The 27,642-nt window shown below is 33.3% G+C and overlaps 1 protein-coding gene across 3 annotated transcripts in view; it reads left to right on the top strand.

Moving 5' to 3' along the window:
• Positions 1 to 27,642, top strand: part of LOC126973795 (roundabout homolog 2-like) — a 97,637-nt gene that overhangs the window by 44,250 nt on the left and 25,745 nt on the right. For all 3 annotated transcript variants that reach the window (XM_050821115.1, XM_050821116.1, XM_050821117.1), the window contains exon 2: positions 23,441 to 23,561. In XM_050821115.1, the coding sequence (XP_050677072.1) occupies positions 23,516 to 23,561 (46 nt within the window). In that variant the 5' untranslated portion in view covers positions 23,441 to 23,515. The remainder of the gene's footprint in view (positions 1 to 23,440; positions 23,562 to 27,642) is intronic.

Here is a 27,642-nt window from a genome sequence, read left to right as displayed (position 1 = left end):
ATCCTAATTTGTGGCATGTCGTGCGAAGGTGGAATCAGGACAAACGGCTCTTCGGAATACGTGATAAATGTGGTAAAAAACACACATGAAGCGACGTCTCTACGCAACGCCAAGTGACCCAACTGTTCGCAGAGTACTGGGCAAATCATACTAACGTTGGTTTAACTAGTTCAGTTTAGGGTGAGGTTTATTTAGGGTGTCCCTTGTCGCAGATTCACACGGCTTGCAAAGTTGAAATGACTTACAATAGGGCACAATTACGAAGGACGCAGTAATGACTGCGCCAATGAGATAGCAATAAAATTGTGCGGACAATACCGCCATAATTAGAATTAACTGTCTCATTCCCGCCCACATCCGATGGCTACAGAGGTAACATCCAGCAATAATTGACACTGTCCAAAATCGACAGGAATTGCTACTTATAAAACCATGAGTAGTAAAGCCAAATAAGTTACATAAATTTATAAGATATTTGCGGTTTATTTTTTTATTTTTAGTTACTTATATTGATTTGAAGTATATGCATAATCAATTTATTATTTTTTAAAGTGACAACCCTCACTTCTGGGATTAATTATAACAGAAATTAAATTTGTTACCAAAAGTTATGAAACGAAATTTTGTCTTTTCAGGAGTTAATCGCACTTTACCATGATATTACTTCTTATTTTAGTAAGAGCCATGACCGGAGAGGTGGAACAGTAATTGTTCTAAAGAGATAATCCCAGTCCACTCCTGGATGTCCTTATTTATCCAGCGCGTCAGTTTTCCTTTACCTTACCTATTATGATGAGATATACTCTATTTTTCGTTTCTTGATACTGGGCATCATTCTGTAAACATCATAATTATTCTAACGCGCTGAGGCACAGTTTTATTAATTCACTGTCTTTTTGTCAATAATTCGTTATAATAGATTCAATTTACATAGACCTAACATACTAAATATCACATAATAAATACACTTTAATAGTACTTACGACAGTTTCAGTTCAAACCTAGACCGATGAATAAATAATTAATATAAAAGGAATAGGGAAGTCCCAGGCCCAAGGGTGTCTTAAGAGGCGACTTAGAGCCATATTTACCAGTGAGAGGCTTCTTTGCACATGATGCCAGCTATATTATGGGGTACCACAACGGCGCCTTTTTCTGTCTCAAGGTGACGAGCGCAATTATTGTAGCACCGCTCAGAAGTTTTAGGTTTTTCAAGATTCCAGAGCGGCACTGCATTACCGGGGAGGCTGTATTAATTACCATCAGCTGAATGCCCTGCCCTAATCGTTGCGTCTCTTATCGTCATAAAAAACCCTCAATGAAATTTCTATGTTGTTCTCCCAATCATTAATGCCAAAATACTCACTTCTCGCGCAATATTGGTAAAAATAGTTCCCAAGCTTCGCTCCATGTACAAACAACATAAATTGATAAGAACAATGAAGTAGTACATTAGAAAATAAAATATGTTTCCATTTACAATAATTACTTTAAAAGTATCAAGTTGCAATCTCTTAAAACATAATTTAAGTGTTTTGTTTCTGCAGCTGTCTTAAAATCCAATACTTGTTGAAACTTAAGTTTTTGTTCACGTAATTAAAAAGGTTTTGTTCGCATAGTATTTCAATTTTCGTATTGCTACTTACAGAGCGCTCATTCAGAGGATTTAGAGTGAATGTAACGTGTATACTGGAGGTATTGTTACCGTGGCTTTTTGAAAACAATGCTCTATTGTACCTCAAGCTGCAAGTTAACCTGAGCTTAAGTTAGTCGCGACCGAAATGTATTCGGGAATAAAATTATTATAACGCTGGCTTACAGAAATTCAAATTTGAAAGGCAATTCCTTTCACACATAATAATATAGTTTTTCTACTTTTATCTGTAATTTATACAGCCACGATCAGTAATGGGTACCACAACGGCACCTATTTCTGCCGTGAAGCGATAATGTTTAAACATTACTGCGTTTGGTAATTAATAATTAATAACATGATTCGGTCTGAAGGGTGCCGTAGCTAGTGAAATTACTGGACAAATAAGATTTAACATCTTATGTCTCAAGATGACGAGCGCAATTGTAGTACCGCTCAGAATTTTTGGGTTTTTCAGAATCCTCAGCGGCACTGCTATGTAATGGGCATGGCGTATCAATTACCATTAGCTGAACATCCTGTTCGTCTCGTCCCTTATTTTGTTAAAAAAAAAACAAATATGCATGGTTAGATAATATAATGTATGTAGTGTAGGTAGGAGTGTTCAAATTATAATATGACCCATTAAATGCAAAGTGCTAGTGATTTGAGACCATCAATCAAAACCTTTGAAATTCAATCTATAGGTTAGACCCTCCAATTAAGAATAATTTGAGATAAGCCTTTAATTTTTCCGTCACGGGTGGGCTTCGTAAAGTGTAAGCCGGTCATTAGCAACCTTTTTAGCTTGTATCTTTTGTTTTAAAAGCACATCATATTTCTCATATGTAATCCATAATGCATGAGGTATGAGCCACATCGCTGCAATTATCTGTAATAAATTTAAACTTAGATCAACAGCGGATGAGAGGTTTTTTTAAAACTCACAAAGTTTAAAAAAAATTTCAACATTTGAAACGGTTTCAGCTTTTTTTATGGAAAAGGAGGACAAACGAGCGTACGGATCACCTGGTGTTAAGTGATCACCGCCGCCCACATTCTCATGCAACACCAGAGGAATCACAGGAGCGTTGCCGACCTTTAAGGACGTGTACGCTTGTTTTGAAGGTACCCATGTGGTCCAGAAACACCGCACAAGGAAGTTCATTCTACAACTTTGTATTACGTGGAAGGAAGCTCCTTGAAAAATGCACTGTGGAGGATACATCCAGGTGGTGGGGATGATATCCTAACTTATGGCGTGTCGTGCGAAGGTGGAATTCGGCAGCAGGAATCAGGTGAAATAGCTCTTCGGAACACTTCCCGTGACAAATGCGGTAGAAGACACAATTTAAACTTGAATAAGCAGCGGATGAGAGTTTTTTTTTAATTCACAAAGTTGAAAAAATACTTCAACATTTGAAACGGTTTCAGCTTATCGGTGAAGTGGCACTTCAGTGACCTAAAACACTCGGACAAAATGACCGACATTATCTTCGAAAATAAATGACCAATTAAACAGTCTAATTCATTTTTGTCGGTTGAGAATTGGGATCCCGGGGTGGATACATAAATCAACATGTCGTTGAGTGGCGATAAACATTTTGTGACTTCCAGTCCAGGTGATAAAAACTGGCCATTTTTTCATCAAAAAACCCTCGAAAAGGGTGACATTTTTTTAAGTAACGGCTACTTAATTGTTGCTTGGCCACCCTTTATGCTCAAATCATCCCTTGGAACAAAAAACAGGCCTAAATAAACGATGATAACAATCTGAAAGGTGGCTTGAATAAAAAATATTAAGTAGCTTAATAACATAATGAATGTTTGATAAGAGAAGCGCTTTGTTTATTTTCGATTTACCGCTGCTTCGATTACATTTTGCCAAATATGTTTAAAGTCATTGCCTTAGATCATTTATACGTCTAGATATTGATAGATATAGTTCAGAACTAACCTCTATTTTGAGCAATACACTCGCACTTACACAAAGTGTCATACATATTGCGAGTAAACTAATATTCCTGGCCTGTTTTTATCGGTTCCCTCACAGCAAGAGACTATCTAGACTTATATTATCTAAGATTATTTTATTTAACCCGACGTGCTCTGAAAAGGTCAATGTTAAAGTTATTAAGAATTCCCGCTACGTAGGCATCCCAGCATTATATATGATTACATTATACACCACAAATTAATAAATTAATTTAAGAAATATCTTCAAAAAGTATTCCAAAGTAATTAATGATTGAGAAAATATATGCCTTTTATTAAGTGTTTAATGCTTACTCAAATAAAAAGATGCTCAGGCTTGTATTGGCATGCCTTATTGCGGCAGTCAATATTTTGTTAGTACGCGTGGTGTGTTGATAGTAACATGTGATTCAACATTGTGCAACGTAATAAACGGGCTCGATCGAAACTGTTTAAATATTATTATAGATGAGACACAGTGAAGCCTGGCTCTGTTTACAGTGTCTTGTTGAAGGTAATTTAAAGATTGTTGTACCTACTTACAATATAGGATTCCAGAGTGGAATTTAAATTTTATTTAAACATTTTAGTATCGCATTTTAGAAGGAAAATGAAACCCAATATAATTATTTTGTTAGTCATCTGTCAGTCGGTCTGTTAGTTATGCAGCATGTTTTTCGCACAAGCGAATGGAGATGGTTAATTTCTCTTCTTTTATATTGTATCATTATATCTTTTGAATATCGTAATACTTTTGTTTTGAACATTTTCTGGGATCTTGTTGTAAAAGCATCCACATCGCCCTACAAAAGGCTTACTAACTCGACTTGGCCGAGTAGTAGAAATAACAAGTGTATGTTTGTTCCTCGTGTTAACATTATGATTATCACAGTTACAACATATAGAATATAATCAAGAATATATTGAGAAGCATCTTTTTATTATCCCCATCCCAACCATCTGGATGTGCGGCATTCCTCCAAGTGTATTTAAGCCAAAAAAAGAGTTCCCTTGTGTTTCCAGGATGATACGACATAGTTACTGTCAAAATAAGCACGTACGCTTTGCTAAAAGGCCGGCAACGCACCTCTGGTGTTGCAAGATAATGTGGGTGGTGTTGATCACTTAACACTAGTTGACCTGTACGTTCGTTTGTTCCTCCTCTTCCAATGAACAAATAAATAATAGGAGTGAGACTTAAAAAAGATCTGTGACAAGCTATGTTAAACAAGAATAAAATTCACTGATATCATATTCAGAATCAGTTTTACTTAATTTTGCAACATTACCAATAATAAAATTTACGGTAAATTTAAAAGTGTATTTTTAGATTTACAGTTATTCTTTATATTTCTTGTTCCTTCTATTAACTCAATAATTTCAAAGAAATAGTCAATTACACAAAAATATGAAACAACTTTTCAATTGATTACAAAAATATCAAACTATGGCGAACAAAATGAAGCAATCCTTTCAGCATTGCAAGGAGACGACGGAGACGAAAATAAACGACCAGTATGAATCAGCAAGAGAAATTCTTTCACATCAAAGGCGTTCACGAGCCGCGGAAATACACTTTTTGCTACGGAATTAGTAATTTAATTATTTTAGTCAAATTGTGGTGCCTAATTAGCTTTCCGCTACTCGCTTTTGTGCTTATTTGAAAATTAACTGCGTGAAATAATGCAACATAAGATAATTTGAAAACGGTGTATGCGAGGTGAGGTAAATAATAGGAAATATAAGCAGTTTGTTATTTTTAAGATTGATAACCTTCTGTGAATAATTACACAAATAAAATTTGATAACAAAATTTTAAATTGTTCGTAAATTTTGTTTTCAATTTAAACTTTTGCATTTTGATTTGAAAGATAGACAAGATTTGAAAAGACAAATAAGATAGATTTGATAGAGCGACATCTTAAATCAATTTCGTAACATGCAAATATTGGGGTTGAGCAGGTTATGAACTGTAACGTAGATCCTGTAGATGAAGCCACAACCTGAGAGTTGAACAAAGCATACAAGATTTGTCAACTATACGTCACTCAAACCGTTAGTCCAGTGGAAATAGTACTTTTAATTCGTACAGCGCTCTGGACCTACGTGGAAAATTAACAGAAAGCTCATGTTAAACATTTATAACATTAATACGGATTTGAAGAAACCTATTTAGTTCATAAAGTAATCGTGGCAGTAATAGTTTGCCGTGATAGTAAAGTGAAACTTAAATATAACCTCAAAACAAACAAAGGAGCAACCGAGGTATTTCAAAGATGTGAAAAATTTGACACCCGCCCACGCCACGAAGCAAATAATTACAGTTTTATTGACGAGCCGCTAAGATTTACTAGCACAGCTGCCAACCGCTTGGAAAAGTGCACTCACCTCATAAAATAAATATTGTGAATTATGTACAAACTTGTTTTTTTCTTTCTTTCTGTATTCTACGTCGTGGCAATGTGTCTTTCAACAATGATCCAATATGCTGACTGAATATGATTGTATTTTGGTGTTGTATTTAGAGAGGCTTTTCCAGTGAGAAGTCTCTCAATCCTTGTCCACGAATCTTGCTGCTAGTCCCTGAATACTGTGGCGATTCAGCCTAGTGAATTTAAGACTCCTAGGACCCTGAATTTGAATAGCAAGTTTTTTTTTTATGAAAACAGGGGCGCGACGAGCAGGACGTTCAGGTGATGGTAATTGATGCGCCCTGCCCATTACAAATGCAGTGCCGCTCAGGATTCTTAAAAAACTCGAAAAAATGTTGAGCGGCACTACAATTGCGCTCGTCACCTTGAGACATAAGATGTTAAGTCTCATTTGCCACGTAATTTCAGTAATGCTTACAAGGAGCCTCCCACTGGTAAGGTGTTATTTCTGTGACTGTTAAGTCTACTCTGGTAGCTCCTACTGTATTTTTCTATTTCTTGTTTTATAGTTACCAGTTTTATGTCTGCGTACATCAGTTTGTTGCTAACATGCCGAGGAATATAATATGTACAAACTATAAAGTTTACTTGTTTATGACGTCTTTGTTTTTGCCGAGCTTTCGTGAAGTTACAATTGAAATTTCTTATTTATTGACTAGACTTTGCTTCCTGGCCGTGCGCGCAAACTAAAATCTTAATTGAATGATGCATTTAATTTTTTACCCTTAGATTAAAGATTGATCTCCGCTGCGCTCTAATTGTTTTTTAGATTTAGATTTAAAAGAGCCACAATTTAAGTCAATTTCCTAATATGTATTTATTGGAATTGAGCAGGTTATCAACTGTAAAGTAGATCCTGTAGATGAAGCCACAACCTGAGAGTTGAACAAGACATAACAAGATATACGATCCATGCTTGCTCGAACTGTTTGCTCAGTAGGTAAGAGCGCTCGGACGGAACCCGAGTTCAAATCCCCCGAGGTCGCGGGTTCAAATCCCGTATTTTTCATAAATTTTGGTAAATAACTAAGTAACTACTTCTAAAAGAAAAAGGACTAATATAACTCAGATAGCTTAGATAAACTAAAAGACAAAAGACTTCAATTTTTTAAAAAAGGTGTTCCAATAGTTATTTACTATCTAATGAATATTCCAACTGTACAAGTGAGTACATACTTGTGTTGGCTCCACAGAGCTTCCACCTCTCTCGATATTTATTGAGCGCACTTCGAATGACTTCTTTCATGGTGTGTGTATAAATATACGGGAAGAGGTACTAATTAACAATACATAACAATGATAGTCCACACTCCAGAGGTTATCGTATGATATTCTTCTTTGTTTCATTCAAATAAAGGAGCACTGTTTACCAACACTGCCAAGTGATAATAGTAGTGTTTTCTCTGTATATAGCTTACAATACACATGTTAGTTGAAGCATGACTAACTGCTCGTTGCAGAAAGCATCCTTAAAGATAATGTTTCGTTATGTATGTTATTCTATAGCGCACGACACAATTACGTGGACAACACCGAATATTGCAGGTTTCATAACATGTATCACTTGAGGATAGGCGCAAGGTTCTGGATCTCTCTTTCCTTCATACATTGTTCATAGTAGGATCCACAGTATAGAGCTAACTGAACTATTCTTACAATAACGAGTGCCGTCAGTTCGCGTTAGACACACGTCCAGTGGGAGGCTCCTTTGCACAGGGAACCGGCTAGATTATGGGCACAACAACGGCGCCTATTTCTGCCGTGAAGCAGTAATGTGAAAACATTACTGTGTTTCGGTCATAAGGGTGCCGTAGCTAGTGAAATTTCTGGTCAAATGAGACTTAACATCTTATGTCTCAAGGTGACGAGCGCAATTGTAGTGCCGCTCAGAATTTTTGGGTTTTTCAAGAATCCTGCACTGCATTGTAATGGGTAGGGCGTATAATTTTTTTAAAGAATCAAAAACTCTCAAATCCATTTCATCGCAGTATTAAGAATAAAAAAAACTTTAACTTTGATTTGGATTGGAAAACAATATCGAATAACATAACCAAGTTTCCAACTATGTATTATATTGGAGACAATAAAAGAGTTTTCCGTACAATTTCAGTCGCGTCACTGAGTTTCGCGTAAACTTTGGCCCGCAATATATTTTATCAGTTTCGTAACGTTGGCGCCACACATCGTCAAACTTTGATCGGTATATACCAACCGCGGATTTAAACAAAGACTTGCTATTTCTGTATTTTGACATATCTGTTTTGAACATCAAAGTAAAGTAAATGTGGTTTAATTAATGGTTTGATATAAAAACTGCTTTTTCTGTATTCGTGTCTACTTAAATGTAAATCAACTTATCGAATTTGTGTTACTAAATATTTAATTTAAAAAAGAAATAGTATTAGGCTGTTTTACTTTGTTTCCATAACATAATTTCAGGAAAATACTCTGAAGAGAACATCAAAGAGGAAGTAAATACTACGTAATAAAAAACGGACAGCCTAAGTAAAACTTTAAATTAAATTAAGTATGAAACGTGCAGTGAGATTTGACATAAGTTTGAAATAGTAATTACAATTGGGCAATGACCTCTAATTTTATGCGACGAACTATAATCCGACTTCGTTTGAAAGCGAACAGTTGCTTAAAACGTAGTGGATTTCGTCTATCTCCGTTTTCAACAAGATAATATCAGTCATCTGTCAATCTATCAATGACTGCACGTTTCAAACAATCGAGTGAATCGCTTTTTTCTTAGAGAGTTTCGCTAGCCTGGAGGACATACTGTATTCATTTCCTTTTTAAAAGATAACATCATATAATATGGCGACTGTTATTAATTACTTAAAATCTAAAATACTTCGAGATACTTACTTCATATTCATTATAATTCAATGTTACATCCCTATTTGTCAAACGTTATTTTAACTGGAAATAAAAAGAGTTTGTAAGATAGATTAATTTAATAAGTGGTTTTTATAAGTAATGATACGATAAAATTGTAATTTTTGGAATCGGTTTCCTCCCTCGCCTCTCACGTATGTATAGTAAATTTAAGACTTTTATGATTTTTCTCATGGATGCCATTGTCAGATCTAGACCAAATTACAACGGGACCACACGGGAAGCACCAGCTTTCAAATAAAAAAAGAATTATTAAAATCGGTTCACCCAGTCGAAAGTTTTGAGGTAACAAACATAAAAAAAAATACCGACGAATTGCGAACCTCCTCATTTTTTGAAGTCAGTTAAAAACTAAAATTGAACACTTCGTTTTAAATTTAATGTAACTTAAACGAAACAAACATTTGCTAATCGATAAGGATATATCTATGACGTAATAAAAAATTTGAAAGTTGTTTACATAAACATATTTGCTTTTAGAAATAATTAAACTGTAAAGTATTAAACGTATTTCTTATAAATTCCTTCATAAACAAAAGTTAAAACATTAGAAGGTTTCATTACATAGTGGAGCACAGCTTAATCGTTCTCGATAGCCACAAAACTATAGGCTGGTAACAAAACGCCTTTGTTAAACAAAAAATAAACACAATTAAAAGGTATTAAATATGATAATGACTTGCCGGTGTTAAGTGTAAAGGCAGTCTCGTGTATATTTTATTCACTCACATCATTTCATACACGACTGTTCCATTTTATTGTCACAATAAAAGTTCGTTACAAGCTCGCCTTTTTCACAATGTCTAGCGTTTTTGTTGTTAATCCCAACGCTACTGTAACAATACGATCTATGTTGTAAAGTGTGTTTTGTAGCATGAAAATAAAACCGCATATTAAATATATACTTTAAGGATTTTATAGTAATGAAAATAATTGAGATTCAACATGATATAAGCACTCGAACGGTTGGCTCAGTCCGAAAGAGCACTCGCACGGAACGCGAGAGCTCGCGAGTTCGAGTCTCGCATCTTTCATAAAATTTTGTTTTCAGTTTTATTTGTGTAATACAAGATGAAGTGAAAAATTTGAATGAGAAAAAGTGACGAGAAAGACGTTCACTTGATAGTAAATGATACGCCCTGTCCATTACAATGCAGTGCCGCTCAAGATTCTTGATAACCCCAAAATTTTAAGCACTAAGCTATGGTATTGCAATTTCTCTCGTCGCTTTGAGACAAGATGTTAAGTATTATTAATACAGTAATTTCTAAAATCTGGTCGGCTTATATGTAGAAAAGCCTTTACTGGTGAATGTTTTCCTAACATGTAAACTACAACTGCGCTCGTCACCTTCAGACATAAGATGTTAAGTCTCATTTGCCCAGTAATTTCACTAGCTACGGCGCCCTTCAGACCGAAACACAGTAATGCTTACACATTACTGCTTCACGGCAGAAATAGGCGCCGTTGTACCTATAATCTTGGCAGCATTTGGTGCAAAGGAGCCTCCCACTGGTTAATAAATTATTATTAAGCTTCTTTCACCATACATTAACATGTTTGACTTAAGATGTCTTAAGCTATGTAGATTGCCTGATAATTAGGAGGTTTTTTCGCATCCTATATCAAATTTCCGAGCAACATTCAATCTAAACAATCACTTAAGGGCTTTGTCCGTCCCTTCCGGTACTCACAATGGATGCACGAACATGGCTAAAAATAATCCGCTATCCGAGACCAATACATCACGCAAACTGTCAGCTGAGACCGCAGACATCTAAAATATACTATTGTGTGATGGGCCACGCTTTGTCGGAAACTTTGACAAAAAACTTGTGCAATTTCTGTCAGTACACGCACCGACGCCGTCTCCATTCAACAAAACTCTAAGCCAGACTAATCCTCTCATCGCCGCTAAAGTTTTGTGAAAAACTATAGTTTGAGGATATTCTCTTTCATTTATGCATAGAATACGTCACTCTAGTAAAAACATTTTGCCAGAAAATCTAAATTAAGATGACACAGATCAGCCATTTTACCAGTAGAAAGCTCCTTTGCACAGGATGCTGACTAATTTATTGGTACAACAACGGCGCCTATTTCTACTGTGTAGCAGTAATGTATATGCATTATTGTGTTTCGGTCAGAAGGGCGCCGTAGCTAGTGAAATTACGGGGCAAACCATCTTTTGTCTCAAGGTGACGAACGCAATTGTAGTGCCACTCAGAATTTTTGGTGTTTTTCAAGAATCCTGAGCGACATTAAAAAAAATAATTGCCAGAGTATCTAAAATCCAAAACAAATATTTATAAATTACAAAGCTCCTTCAAAAGACAACAAAAATTTTTTAATGCCTGCCCCTGTCCTATTCAATTCAAAGACTTGAATTATTATAATTAATTAATTAATAGACATTAACGATGTTTTAATTAATCACACATTTACATTTATTTTACTATAGTTATAACGGAATAAAAGTAACCCAAATACAACCTATTTAATTTTTTCCATCAATAAGTATTATGCATATATAAAATTAATTTTAACAGAAACTCAACCTTATTCCATAAAACCGTAAAAAATTGTTAAAAATATGATATTTAAGAAATAATGAATAAAATGAATATTTATAAAATACCATTATGTAGGTATTTTTCATAAAATTTTACGGCTCTTCTAGTTTTATTTCACTAAGCCTAATAAAATAACAGCAACGATATCTAATTTCATATTACCTTAACCAACATGCTACAAAAAGGCATACATATTTTAGTACTTACTTTATTAAAAAGTACCACAACTTCTGATGACGTAAGTAACATAGAAAATAAAAACGTCACAATATTTTGTTTCAATTATTAATTATTCCTATCAACTGATAATATAAACCTAAAAAATGAACCCAACCAGTCTCCTTGTAAATTGCCTCGTTGAAGTATCACAGACATAACCAACAATTAATCAATTCCAAAATTGGAACACTTTAATTTTCAAGGCTCCATCGTACATGTGCCAGACTATCAATCGTTCTTTGTGTGGGTCTAACGTCAACACGATCTCCATCTTTAAATTATAATACACTCAACAACGTCTAAACAAAACATTGTTGTCATATTTATGTTAACTTATGCCCGCCTTGACGTGAAATGGCGAACATTGAATCTACTACATCAATGTATGATATTCTGGGATGTTACATGATTGAACAATTTAATTATATTATTTTTATTAATTTAAATACCAACATAGACAGAAATGACGGGACGTTCAAACTAGTTTGCATTGGTTTTCTAGGTAAGGTAGGCACTATGGATCTTACTTGTCGTAGTAGAGCTTTGGATTAAGCAAAGATTGCTTACTGTAGGTATCTAGTATCTACCGTAAGGAAAATTGTTATGAGTGCATGTTTAATAGAAGTTTGGTCATAAAATATCGGAACCAAATTAAATTTAAAAACTTTAACATTAGTGCTATATTTAATTCGGTTTAGAAGTGGAGGGGTGGGAGGCTATTTTGCACAGGATGCGGGCTAGATTATGGGTACCACAACGGCGCCTATTTCTGCCGTGAATGTGTAAGCATTAATGTGTGTCAGTAAGAAGGGCGCCATAGCTAGTGAAATTACTGGACAAATGAGACTTAACATCTTATGTCTCAATGTGACGAGCGCTGTTATAGAAACATTCAGAATTTTTGGGGTTTTTCAAGAATCCTAAGCGGCACTGCATTGTAATGGGCAGGGCGTATCAATTACCATCAGCTGAACGTCCTGCTCGTCTTGTCCCTTATTTCATAAAAAGTAAAAGGTGGGCAGAGCTTAATTGCCTATATAATATACATTCCCCTGGTTCAAACATGGATTATGGATTTAATGTGTGAGTTAGCTCGGGCCTGAATATTCAAAATACTAAGGAATTAACACCAAACGTGGCTGACTGTTAAAGACATCTTGACAATCAAAATTAGTTACAGTACCAATAGATTCGCCTACCTTTTCTTTTTTGCTGCATCTCCGTTAGATAATATTATGTTCTTCTCTCCCACACGTGTTGTTTATCTAAACAGTAGTATAATATTGTTAGTCTATGGTTTCATCCATTTCATTTATAAATAAAGAGATACATTTTATCTTATTAATATTATAAAAGTGAAAGTTTGTATGTCTGGATGTATGTTTGAATTTTGATGAAACTTTGCAATAATATAGCTTACACACCAGAATAACATATAGGCTATAATTTATAAAAATATTGTGTGAATTATCTATACATTGAAATAAAATTGGAGTGCATGTTTGTAATATTGAAATAACCGTTTTTTACTAAATGTATATTATGAATACATATACGTACCGTATATGCACTAAAATATTTTTTTTTACAAATTTTGTCTGTCTGCCTGTCTGTCTGTCTGTTTGTTCCGTGTAATCCGGCGACTTTTATTGGAAGGTAATAAGGAGTAACTTAGGCTACGTTTATTTTAGAAAAATAAAGGAATGTCCAAGAAACAGTCTACTTCTAAAAATAATTTAAATGGCAAAACGATGTTTGCCGGGTCAGCTAGTTATTAAATAAAGAGATTAGTATTGTGATTATTATTTGAACAGTTGCTGGCTCGATCTGTTGTCTAACCCTAAATTGTAAATTTTACTATTCATCTGTGTTTTTTGTATTTTCCTTTTTTCGCATATTTGGTGTTATTGTATTAATTTATGAGTAATTCACATGACTTTGGGGAAATTTGATTTCTTTTATAGTATAAACATGTTTTATAAAATATTATATACCACTATCACCATTATAAATGCTAATAATTACGGACACAAATAATCTAACATAGGTACGCAATAAAATCTTAGATTCGAAAATTCAAAAATTTTTATTTTTTTTATTTGTACACAGTCATTTACAATCACATATGAAACTCTCCTTGTAGATTTAGATAATCTGTGTTAGGAGAGAATTGCTCATTGCAAGTTATACAAAACAATATTAAAAACTAACAGTAAGGAGAATATAATAGAAATAGATGGAATAAAATAAAATCACTTGTAAAGTGAAACATTGGTTTCATTTCATCAAGTTATTCATTTATTTTGGAAAAACCCGTACGACTTATTTAGATACAAATCTCTAAGACACCTCCACGTAGAAAGCCTTATAGGTGCAACTATTTTCTAACGCCATAATCTCCAGTAAAAATATTTGAATAAAATCTCTCGCCGCTGTAACATCGTTAGCGGGGACTCATACAATAATGCAACTGTTGACATTTTTCTTTTGAGGCACTCTTGAGTTATCTTTAGCGAATGCACTAAGTGGACTTCAATCTGTTTACTTTTCACACACCTTGATGATTTGAAGTTCTTATTATCACGACACTTCAACTTATGCTTTTAAATTTGATGTGAATAAAATATTTGTCTGTGTGCGTGTTTGATTTGGTAATCGTCTTACCTTTTAATTCTTATAAACAAGCATTATTCAAACTGTCGGTAACTGTACTGTTACTGTATGTACTGTTGCTTAAGTCATTTATGTTATAATAACTTTTACCACACAAACGTTTTTAACAATTGAAGCCGATCGATAATCTTTGATATATTTTTATACCCTTCGCTAAGCAGGATGAAATAGTATTTCGTCCTGAAGTTGCTCCAATTGTTGCGATGTAGAGGAAAGTACCTACATATAGGCAGATGCAGAAGGCGGAGGCGCAACCAGACATATGTAGCAACTTCAGGGCGAACTTATAGTTTGGCGAGGGTTATAAAAAAAAAATTAACAAAACAACAACCGACTCCAAGTACACTATTCCAAAACAATAGATATACTATGCACTAAAAAGTATAAAAATAATTGCGTATTTTCATAAAAATGATTTAAGTTTTCTTTAGTGTTAATTCCGCCAATATTTGTTTTTTAAAACAATTCGACACGTGTTTCGCCTCTACACGAGGCATCCTCAGGACGTGTTGTCTCGCCAAAATCTGGCATGAGACTGAGCTACACGAGGCATCCTCAGGACGTGTTGTCTCGCCAAAATCTGGCATGAGACTGAGACTCAGTCATAGATAGTCATGATCCAATCTGATTAATTAATCTAATTCTAGTTACGATTATTGTTATTTTTGGAGTCGGTGTCATCAAAATTAATTAATTTAATTCTAGGTACGATTATTGTTATTTTTGGATTTGGTGTCATCCAAATTACAACGGGACCACACGTGAAGCACCAGCTTTCAAATAAAAAAAGAATCATCAAAATCGGTTCACCCAGTCGAAAGTTTTGCGGTAAACATAAAAAAAAATACCGACGAATTGGGAACCTCCTCCTTTTTTGAAGTCGGTTTAATATCTTCAACTATCGTAATCTGCATGCAATTATAACCAGGGTTCTAGTATAATAAATAAATAAAAGGCAAGCGTACATCAATAGGTAAATTATAAAATGCAAAATACATTTATTGAATTTAAATATTTTTATTCTGTTGTTCAGTTAATTTCATCGACTAGATTCTGAAGAAGTGAGATGTAAACTTATTGGTTTATGAATATTCTTAATTTATAAAATATGAATTTAAACATTTATACAGAAGACTGTGCTATTAAAGATCTTTTGTCACGCTCTGGTAATTTAGTTTAAAGTTTACCAAAACGACGCGACGCGGCGAATGCCCATTAGTGCGAAAGAGACCGCGGCATTGGTAATACTACTCCCACCTTAATCTTTGAAGTTTATTCAAGACTCCCATATTTTATGTTTTACTTTAGGAGCTACCATTAAATCGTACCAAAAATAATAACTACCGTAATTTCTTCATTTTAACATTAACATGCTGATGTTCTAATGTTTTTTTTTTCGTTTTTTTTCAAATTACAACTGGTTTTCAACTTTAAAGTAGATCCTGTAGACGAAGCCACAACCTGAAAGCTGACCAAAACATACAAGATTTTATCAACGATACGTCACTCGAACGGTTGGCTCAGTTTCTTTTTATTAATTAATCCATGAGTGAGGGTTAGCACTTTTAAAAATAACAAATTGTTTAAACTACAACACATCTAAATTAAATTCTGCTTAAAATTATCGCTATTGATATTACACTCTAACCGACGCCAACCTAAATAACTTTACATTTAATTGTTTCTCAAGCTTATCGACGCTGTGATGAAAGCACGATTGTTAACCGTTGTTTTTTTCATCGCCGTCTCGTCAATTTTCAAGTGGTAATAAATTAAACTTAACCTTAACCAAGTTTGTTTTGGTTAGCCTTATAAGTTACTCGCATATGGAGGTCGTGAGAATTATGTTCTTGAACTTGGGTCACACTTGGATACCACGGATTGTTTGTGGTTGTTTACACTATGGATATTTATTGTAAACAATTATTTGATTAAGAAAAATATGGGGTGGTTAGATAAACAATATCTTGAGAACTTCTTAAGAACCAACATTACTTTAAAATAACTACATTATTGAAAATAGTGATCGAATATTGTTTTTTAACTGGATACTCCATGATTCGTACTTCTATTATTAAATCCACAATATCATTTAGAATTGTACGCCTAAATATTGTAAAACAGATTAATTCCTCTCAAAAGTTTTTATCTTTCCCAACACTAAATTAAAAACTAATATTTGCTATTTAGTCCATCTACGTTTAACTATCGCTTCCACAAATAATATAATATAATAATATTGACACACTTTTACACAAATTATCTTGCACCAAACTAGGCATAGCCTGTACTAGGGTACAAGACAACGATATATTAAATACAATATACTTACTTAAACATACATAAATATATATAAAAATCCATGACTCGGAAACAAACACCCATATTCATCATATAAATGATGTTCGGGATTCGAACCCGGGACCTCTAGCTTAGTAGTCAGGGTCACTAACCATTCGGCTATATGGGTCGTCATTATTGAATTAAATCTTCCTAACATTCAATTAAATGCAAATTTCAACTTTTAAAAAAATATATGTTTTAACATCCAAAATGCGACAAAGCTTTAATTATGATAACAAAGAGATAATTATGTCGACCGGAACAGGCGAAATACGACCACGAATGAAAGACCATATTAGGTTCTGCAATTAAAATAATGAATCCCAGTTTTGAATCTGAATCAATTCGCTAATGAAAGCGCATTATCTATCAAATTAACTGTTTAATTCATTACAGGTAGCTAATCAAAACGTGGATAATCACTATTTAGCTCATCAATTCGTCGCCACATTGGTTTCCTGTGTACATAGATATAATATGCTACGTTTAATTGAAATCAAATTCAAATATTTTTATTCAATATAGGTTGTGATATCACTAATTGAAAGTCAAAAACTAACCAGCCTGTCTCAAAAGTATGCTTCATTTAATTAGAAAAAATAGTATACTTATACTACTATTTCCAATTATGTGTTATTATTTATGCACAACAAAAGCTGTAAGTACATATAAATGACATCATGCCACTGTCTTTCATAATTATTTTAAACACCATTAATCAAGTAAAATATTTTGTTTACGAAATAAAATAATAACAAAAATGTATAGTCTGCTAATTTCACAAGCCGGATTCGTCGCTCCCAATCTGTTTCGTACTAAAGCTGTTACTATAAGCCATTTTGTCACATCACATAAATCTCCGAAAATGTTTTTACAACATTTTCATAAAGATTTTATAGAGCATTGATAAAAATATCGTCGGTAATAAGCTGCAGCCGCTCTCGATAAGATCAGACATGTTATAAATATGAAAAGATTACGGTGAGACATGAACGCGCTGTTGCGGAAACTGTGTCCGGTTTTATTGAAAGTTTCTTAATAACTATTGAGAAGAGAAGTATAAGAAAAATAATTTAAGATGTTCAGCCAGTGCTCTATGAACGGCTCGATCACTTGGCGTTGTGTAGTGCTTCTTTGTATTTCTTACTTAAGGCCGGCAACGCTCCTGTGGTTCCTCCGCTGTTTCAGGAGAATGTGCCGCCGCCCAGTGATCACTTAACCTCAGGTGATCGTTAGTTCTCCTCTTTTATAAAAAAATGTGGACGCTTCAAACTTGTGTTAATCTTATTATGAGAATCAATGTATTCTCTATACATACATCTTTTACTCCAATTTCTAATCATATAATCATAATAAGGAACTTGTATTCTTATAACATTTTATACTACCCTTATCTGCGATAGCAAATATTAATTTACGATCAGTTAAATTGAATGGCACACAGCAAGTAAAACGGAATACATTGTATGCAAAATAAATGTTTTACGAAATTCAAAAGAATTGTTAAAAAACGTTTGTGTGGTAAAGGTTACTATAACATAAATGACTTTCTTAATGATACTACGGATTGGAAAAGGAGCGAATTCCTGGTAAGTACCAGTGGGAGGCTCTTTTGCACAGGATGCCGGCTAGATTATTGGTACCACAACGCGCGGCGCCCTTTTTTGCCGTGAAGCAGTAATATGTAAGCATTATTGTTTCGGTCTGAAGGGCGCCGTAGCTAGTTAAATTACTGGGCAAATGAGACTTAACATCGTATGTCGAGCGCAGTTGTAGTGCCGCTTAGAATTTTTGTGTTTTTCAAGAATCCTGAGCAGCTGTATTGTAATGGGCAGGCCGTATCAATTACGATCAGTTCTCGTACCTTATTTTCATAAAAAATACTACTAGTACCTACTACTAAAAGATGTGTCAATTCATATCGATTCAGCGATACTTAAACTTGAACCCAAATAAACATCACTTTTCAATTAATTCGTCAAATTAATTTGTATTCAAAAATTTAATCAGACTTCTATCCATATCAATTTAAGTCATATCGTATTGAATAAGGGTTAATAGTACCAGCAGATTACTGTTACACACGAATTACAACCTTATACTTTAATGTAGAGAGTGCATTTAAAAAAAAGGGACTCGTATTTAATTTCCTACAATGTGTTTGAAATATATTATCGAAATAAGATGAAAACACTCAAGGAAACGTCACTTTTAGTTATTCTATTGAGTATTGACGTCAGATTTCGTTGATTGTATATACTCTGGCTGACTGACATATGTCAGAATAATAACTGTCAGTTGTTAAATCAATGGGTGCAGTCCACTGACCTTTACTATAAACCACTGGACTGGCAGCAGTCAAAGTGCTTTTGTGCCTATTTGATATTTGCCAGTTTGGCGCTGTTGGCTATGTAGCGAGAGTCTGCGCTACTAAAACTAGTGATGATAACCTCAGCATATATCGATAAATGGTGGGAAACTATTTACAAAAATAATTGTGTACTTTATTACGTTGATTATTGAAGCATAAATAACACGGAAAACGAACCAAATTAATTCAAAATGTAAAAATATTTCTGAGTATTTTACATTGCTTCGCAGCCATTAAAAGGCATTTATTTTCTCAAAATTGATTCCTTTAGAATTCTTTTTGATGTCATTTCTTATACTACTAGATACTACTACCGCTTCGGAAACAAATGGCGCTCTGAGAGAGAAGAAGCGGCGCAAGAAACTCTCCCAGCATTCTTTTTTTTTGCGCTCTTTTCAATAAAAATATACAATATTGTACAGTTGCTATAAAATAATCACAATCTAGTCCCAGGCTGTCCGATCATTTAGATATTCAGCAGTGGAGTAATAGGATTTACGACAGAGCCATTTTTTTATAAAACATTTAAATTTATTTATAGACAATGCCTGAACAGTGGCTGGGACTTTATTGTAGAAGTGTATACATTTACCCTTAAAGCTATTATGTATCTTATGAAGCCTACTAGAATTAGTTACAAGCAATCCCTTATTTCTAGTGTTATAATAATGAAAATCACTATTAAGAGCAAAAAGGTGACGATTTTTGTGAACATATATTAAATTTTCATAAATGTACTGACAATAAACAGTCATAATATTTATTTCTTTAAATTTTTCTTTGAGAGACTGTCTATAACCAAGCTGATATATAGCACGAACAGCTCTCTTTTGCAGAGCAAACACTATATCAATGTCAGCAGCATGACCCCATAGTAATATACCGTACGTCATGATGCTGTGAAAATAACAAAAGTACACTAATCTAGCGGTCGCAACATTCGTGTACTCTCTAATTTTTCTAACTGCATATGCCGCAGAGCTGAGTCTATCTGCTAGATGGGTATTACCCATGAACCCCACTGAAGCTTTTTATCTAACGTGATACCCAGGAAGACCGTAGTGTCCACAAGTTCCAATCTCTGGTCATTTATAAGTACGTTGGTTTGTACCTCCGCTGTGTTTGGTGTAATGAACCGTAAACACTTTGTTTTTTTACTGTTTAATTGCAGATTATTCGTCTCAAACCAACGCACTATCTTTGAGAGTGCATTGCTTACCTCGTCATCAATATCCGCACGTCGCTTCACTTTAAAAATAAGTGAAGTATCATCAGCAAACAATACAATCTCATGGCTATCATCCACCACAAACGGTAGATCGTTAATATATATAAGAAACAAGAAAGGACCGAGAATAGAACCCTGTGGAACACCTATTCGCACAGGTTTACCCGAAGACCGTTTGCCATTTACATCGACTATCTGAACTCTTTCGCTTAAATATGATTTTAACAGATTTAGGGCTCTATTTTTCACTCCATAATGCTTTAGTTTTAGGAGTAAAGTTTCATGGTGGACGCAGTCAAATGCTTTTGACAAATCACAAAAAATGCCCAATGCATCCTGTGACTCTTCCCAGGCGTCAAAGATGTGCTCAATGAGTCTAGTACCCGCATTAATTGTTGATAAACCCCTAGTGAAACCAAACTGATTTTTGTTCATTAATTTACAAAAATGCATTTGTAGATGTTGAAGCAAAAGTTTTTCAAAAATTTTACTAAAAACAGGCAGCACTGAAATAGGTCTGAAATTAGCAGGGTCAAAAGAACTGCCCGATTTAAACAAAGGTATAACTTTGCTGTATTTCATGAGGTCAGGGAACACACCCTCATCTATGCATTCATTAAATATTATTGCTAATTCAGGTGCTATAATGTCAAGTATGTATTTAACAATATTAGTCGAATGGCCCCATAGGTCTTTTGTATTTTTTAGGTTAATTAATTTGAAGATTTTTATTATATCGCTACCTGTAACATACTTATATTTCAAGTCAGTAGAAGATACTGGTACGTGTAATTTAAGCATATCATATGCTACTTTTGGCGAAGCGTTAAGGTATTTGGTCGTGACAATCGGGATTTCGGAGAAGTATTTATCAAATTCATTTGCAATTTCTATTTCCGAATTTATAACGCGATTATTAATATTTAAACAGATAGAGGTGTTACGGCAATTCGATCTACCAGTTTCATTGTTAATTACACTCCAAGTCGCTTTTACTTTATTATTACTGTTTTTAATTTTATCTGGAATGAAACGTGTTTTCGCTTCATGACAAACTATTTTAAAAAGCTTGGAGTATTTTTTTACATATATTTTAAATTCTTCACTATTATTGTAATGTTTCTCATAATAAAGGTCATATAAGCGTTTACGACTTTTGTGGATACCCATTGTTGCCCAATTAAAACTTTGAAATAAATTTTTAAGGCTAGTACAATTGGCCGAAGGTTCAAGCAAGTTTATATTAAAATCTCCACACACTATAATTGACTTGCTAGTTTTGCTAAATTTTGATAGTACCTCCTCCATTCTATGTTGGAATTGTTCATATGATGCAGTGGGGGGGCGGTATACACTTACAATAATAAATTGCTCTAGTTCTATACAAGCTATCTCAATTAGTTGTTCTATAGAGAGATTAACAATATCTCTTCTATTTTTACATTTTAATCTATTATTAATAATAATTAGGGAACCTCCATGTATTGCCCTACTTCTACAAAACGAACTGACTACTTTATGTTCTCTAAAACTAAACTGGAGCTGATGACTCTTACGCCAATGTTCTGTAATACATAATATATCTATATTACAGCAGCTCAAAAACAGTTCAATTTCTAATTCCTTACTTGAGATACCTTGTATATTCTGGTGAACAATATTTATGAGCTTTATATTATGATTATCTATAGCAGTAACATTTATATTTGGTGAATGTTGCCTATTTTGTATGATATTGCAAGAGTTGTCCTCCCTTGTCAAATAACTTAATTTAAATTAATTGAAGAAAAATCTTCATTGTTATATTTTTGTACATTAGTACTAATACATTCCCCAATAGGGGCTTGTATGTCGATTATTTTACAATTTTGCCCAATAGAGGCATGTTTATTAAATAATACTACAGAGGAAGTAGTTTGTTGACTAAGACTATAAGCTACTAAAGTAGCCAGCTGTCGCTTAACTCTAAATGGTAGGTATAGGTTACCATTGGTTATTTTCATTTTATAATTAATGAATTTATTTGTGTCAATTAAATAAGTATTTGTATTATACGTCGAAATTAGTTCTCTGGACTCTCGCGAGTGGCGCTTCAAATAGGCAAATTTCTTGTCAAACATATGAAACATCGTGGCCAGTGCTATGGTATAGGTTAGTGGTCTGTTATGTGACCGTAAATGATCTACACCATACCATCAACAAAACTAATTCATGGTCCACTTTGCCATTTCTTCTCAGTCAAGCTCTTTTCCGAAGTCCTGGTAAATTCTTTAACACTCTTCCGTCATTTTGAATTGAAATGTAACGCAAAAAATTGTTCATTGAAAATTGAAGAAGCTCGACTGCATTTTATTAATCAACAACTTCGACGAGCTACATTTTTGTTCCAATACTTGTACCAATTATTAAAGTTTCGGACTGTCTGTTTCTCCCACAAAATTTCTGGCATAAGTGAACCGAATAGGACAGGTCTAGCAGATAATTCATGTTCTAAAAGGATGAAAATTATTTACTGTTCCACAAAAAGAAATAAATACTTATTAAATTGAGGACTAGGCTATGCTATGCTTGGAGTTTCCCTGCGAGATCGAATTAGAAGTGAGGAGATCCGTAGGAGAACCAATGTCACCGATATAATCCAAATGAATGCAAAACTGAAGTGGCAGTGGGCAGGGCACATAGTTCGACGGACAGATAGCAATAATGCAGTAAAGTCCTAGAATGCCGACCACGTACCGGAAGACACGGTGTTAGGCCTCCCACAAGATGGACCGACGATCTGGTCAAGATCGCCGGAATACGTTGGATGAGGGGAGCGTAGGACCGATCGTCGTGAAAATCTTTGGGGGAGTCATTCGTCCAGCAGTGGACGTCTTTCGGCTGCTGATGAATGAAAGAAAAAAGTTGAGGACAAAATCCAATTTCACAATATCACTTCATATCATACTAGAGGTATGGTATTAGAAAATTGTGACTCAATCATTTTACCCAGACGCACTATTATTTGTACAAAAAAAATATCAAATGCTCCTGAAATGTATTTCTATCAACTACCAAGCAATACTTCATTAACATTTATTTTTGTTACAGATGTGAGGAAACCAGGAAACATGATAGTCAATTTACTGTGCTTCAGAATCGCAAGTGAATGGCAGTAAAGCCATTATGCATATCTTAACGGTGACTTCACTTTTTGGCGTCTTTTGTTGTGGTGAGTACAATCTCCTTAATAAAACACATTTATTTTTATCTTAAAATCCATTCTATTATTTCTTTAAGCTTTATTCTTATAAGATACATAATAATAGCTTTAAGGGTGAATGTATACCCTTTAACAATAAAGTCCCAGCCACTGTTCAGGCTTACTATAAACATTTTTTTTTTATTAAGAATTGCTCTGTCGTAAATCCTACTACTCACCTGAATACCTATGTTATCGGACAGCCTGGGACTAGATTATGATTATTTTAAAGCAATAGCAATGACAGTACAATATTATATATTTTATTAAAAAGAGCAAAAATAATGTGGGCAGAGTTTCTTGCGCCTCTTCTTTTCTCTCAGAGTGCCATTTGTTTTCGAAGCGGTGGTAGTATAAGAAGTGACATGAAAAAGAATTCTAAATAAATTCCTTATGCTTTACATAACTTTATTCCTTTGCCTTTTATTGTGAAATGGTTTTATATTGGTCATGTTCAAAAACCAAATACGTACAATGATTTAATAAGTTAAATAAAAGCAAAATATAAAAAGAAAACAATTTGAACAATGTATAAATAGATATAGAATTTTTATAAAAACAGAATTTAATTAATTTATTTCAGATAAAAATTGTATCCATACCGAATTACAATTATTGTAAAAATGCACAAACACGTCTTCAGAAATCATTTTCATAGTTTATAATAAACTAGCTGCCCGGACAGACTTCGTTCTGTCACAAGTTGATAGTAAAAATTAAATCTATATATATATATATAGATTTAATTTTTGCTGTTCGTTAGTCTTGCTAAAACTCGAGAACGGCTAGACGATTTGGCTAATTTTGGTCTTGAATTATTTGTGGAAGTCCAGGTTTAAGCGGTGGATAAATATGAAAATCCTCAGAATTATATAAAAACGACAATTTAGTTTTTCCTTTGATGTGTCCCCCGTCGTCAGAAATCAAATTGAAAGAATAGTTTAAAATGAATAACTAATAAGAATTTTTATATCTTTATTACTTTCTCGGGAGGTAAAAATAAACTTAATTTTATCTAACTATAGTTGGCAGATTAACAACAGTTGTTAACTATCTATCAGATTATTTTATGTAGGCTGATAAGTCATAAGTTTGAGAGAGAGACATAATCTAAAGCAATTATAAGACATATTTTCTATTATTGACAAATTCATAAAAAAACATTATTTTGTTTATTATTTAAATGACAACGTCTGTCGGGTCAGCTAATTAATAATATAAAGTATTTACGGGCGATACCATTATTTATATCTCAACAATAAACGACGATAACATACAAATATTAGCATTCCATTTCGTAGACTTTAATACGTTATAAGCTTGATGATACTCATTCTAATGCTGACCCGGCCGGTACCGCCGCAACCTCTATGTCCCCGCATTTTAAATCTGTAATATCTTCGTAAATGTCTATTAAAATTACATGCTGTAAATGGCCATATTATTTCATATTAAATGCACAATGTATTTAAGGTTCTTAATTGCATAAGAATTAATTTTGTATTGATTAAAATCGCTTCGTAAATAAGCAATTATTTCTTGTTCAGCAAAGGATAAAAAATATTTATTGTATGTTATCCCTAAGAGATAGACATATACCACCCCGGACTTTTTTGTAGACCTTTTTAAGGTGTACAATACTGTTTTACATTATTTTGATTTATCTCGTAGGGTTCAGCCTGCGTTTGCAATGTAAGCGCAAAAAATGTGTTATTTACGACATCACATTAGAAACCTATGAAATTAACAATATGCCCCTACTAAATAATGCTTGTATATACATTATAACTCTTCCTCTTAAATTACTCTATGTATTATCAAAATCCATTGCGCAGTTTTAAAGATCTTAGTATACATAGGGACAGATAGATGGAAGTGACTTTATTTTATGCTATGTAGTAATAGTTATTGAAAAAAAACTATACATCATTACTTCTTAAATTTTCTTATAAAAATATTGAAATCTATGCGTTCGTATTATCTATGGTGCCGTTTAAAACAACATTGCTTTATTTATAGCTTTCGGTAGTCGAAAACACGATAACTAAAAACTCATAAAACAATCAATTCGTTACACATGGCAACATTTATAAAGATAAGACATTTAGGTTACGGTTAAAGTTCAAGGCATTAATAGTTCTCCCATGGGGTCGAATTCCCCAGCCCTAAGTTACAGTGCCACGCGGTGCCATCTTAGATTTGTGACACCACTTAGCGAACAAGTTAAATATAGCTACGATTTGTCTCGAGTTTGAAATAGCAATTAAGTGCAGGAAATATCTGATTTGTGTTGAAGGGTGTCGTAAAGTTTTGATGTTAACACGATCGTGTCTAGGACTCTATCGTGTTTACATATTGTATATATATATATACATATTACTTTATTTTCTAAGTGAAAAAAAGATGATCTTATTATATACTATTCTTTTTGAAGTGAAAACCTTATGGGATCGCGTCAGGGATATGCTCATGAATGGCGCACGCGATAAATAAATGATAAAAAAAATGTATATAGCTAAAAAAAAAATTGGATGATTGAAATCTCGTGAGTTCACGTCACCGAAATGCTTATAGCAGTATATCTGTAGCTGTACAGCTGACTTATTGTGCAACTTTAGTTCTGTCTGTATCTTATAAGTGAAATTTAATGGATGCAGTGAAAAGTTCAATTTTTGAAATGGTGCTTTTATTTTTATATTTTATTAAATACTTTTGAAAATAACTCGAAATTCATAATTTAATTATTTTTACACATTATGAAATTTCGAAATTTAATACTAATAATATAGAAAACTAGTAATAGTTCTACTATTACTAGTTTTCACTTTTATCGGCAGTCTCTATAGCTGCCAATTTTTTTTATAATTTTATTATTTATTATAATTTTATTAAATAACTGAATCCTATAATTATTAAGTTTATTTTAATTATTATTTTTTTCATATTATATTAATTGTATGAATAACTAATTAATAATTAAATATTAATTTTTTCGTATTGTTATTTATTTTTCGTAGAGAAATAATGTTTTTTTTTTAATGAAAAGAATTACTTTTAAAAGAAGAATAATTACAAGTTCTTCTGTTAGTTAGTAATCTTCCTGTTATTATATGATAAAGTATAGAAATGTAATAGATTTTATTTGATTTAATCAAAACTCTCGAATTTTTGTGCAATACAAGTTTTTTTAAAGATACCTTTTGTTGAATTAAAACAAAAGATATTGATAAAACATAAAAAATGAATTTATCATTTCAAAATTAGTTTCTATGGAAGAATTTTTCATGTTTAAGCACTATTGCCACATTCGGAATAAATGGCGAAAAGAGAAGAAACGGGGCAAGAGACTCTATCTGTATTTTTTATACATTATTTAAAAAAATACAATCTTTGCTTTTGCTATAAGATTACGATAATCTGGTCACAGGCTGTCTGATCTCTTAAATATTGACTGAGAATAGCAAGGAAAGACATAGAGGTGTTGAGTACCAAGACTCACAACCATTTTAATAACATGTCAATCAAAATTGGTTACAGTTTATATTCTAAATTATAAATATTAAATTAATAAATTCGCTATCCTTTTCTATCTTGCTGTATTTCCGTTTGAGATATTCCTTTCTCTCTCACGCTTTGTGTTCCTATATGCAAGCCTTTGTTTGTAACCAATGTTGTAACAATGAAAATAACTATTATTAAAAATAATTATAACAAATAGTAGTTAAAAAAAACTAAAATACACGGTTCTATAGAAAACTAAACTAAAATTATATATACTAACAAAAATTTTATTTTGCAAATGGAATAATTTTATCAAATTAATGTATTGTCACCGGTCCTCGATAAATCTACGAAGTATGAACGAAATCTGGCCGTTTAAAGTAGTTCAAAATCGCGCCCAAATGAGTCGGTTACAAACTAACATACATACAGATGAAGCTAAAAAGAAGCGTGTAAAAATAGACATTTGGTAGCTTCAGGAGTTCGTTTGATCGACTTTTGTATAAAGAAAGAAGCAATTATATGTGTAAAAAATGGAGATTTATGTAAA

This window comes from Leptidea sinapis, chromosome 30 (assembly GCF_905404315.1).
Source record: "Leptidea sinapis chromosome 30, ilLepSina1.1, whole genome shotgun sequence".
In the NCBI taxonomy this organism is placed as follows: Eukaryota; Metazoa; Arthropoda; class Insecta; order Lepidoptera; family Pieridae; genus Leptidea; species Leptidea sinapis.
Note: the sequence above shows the minus strand (reverse complement) of the source record. Positions and strands in the feature narration are given on the sequence as shown.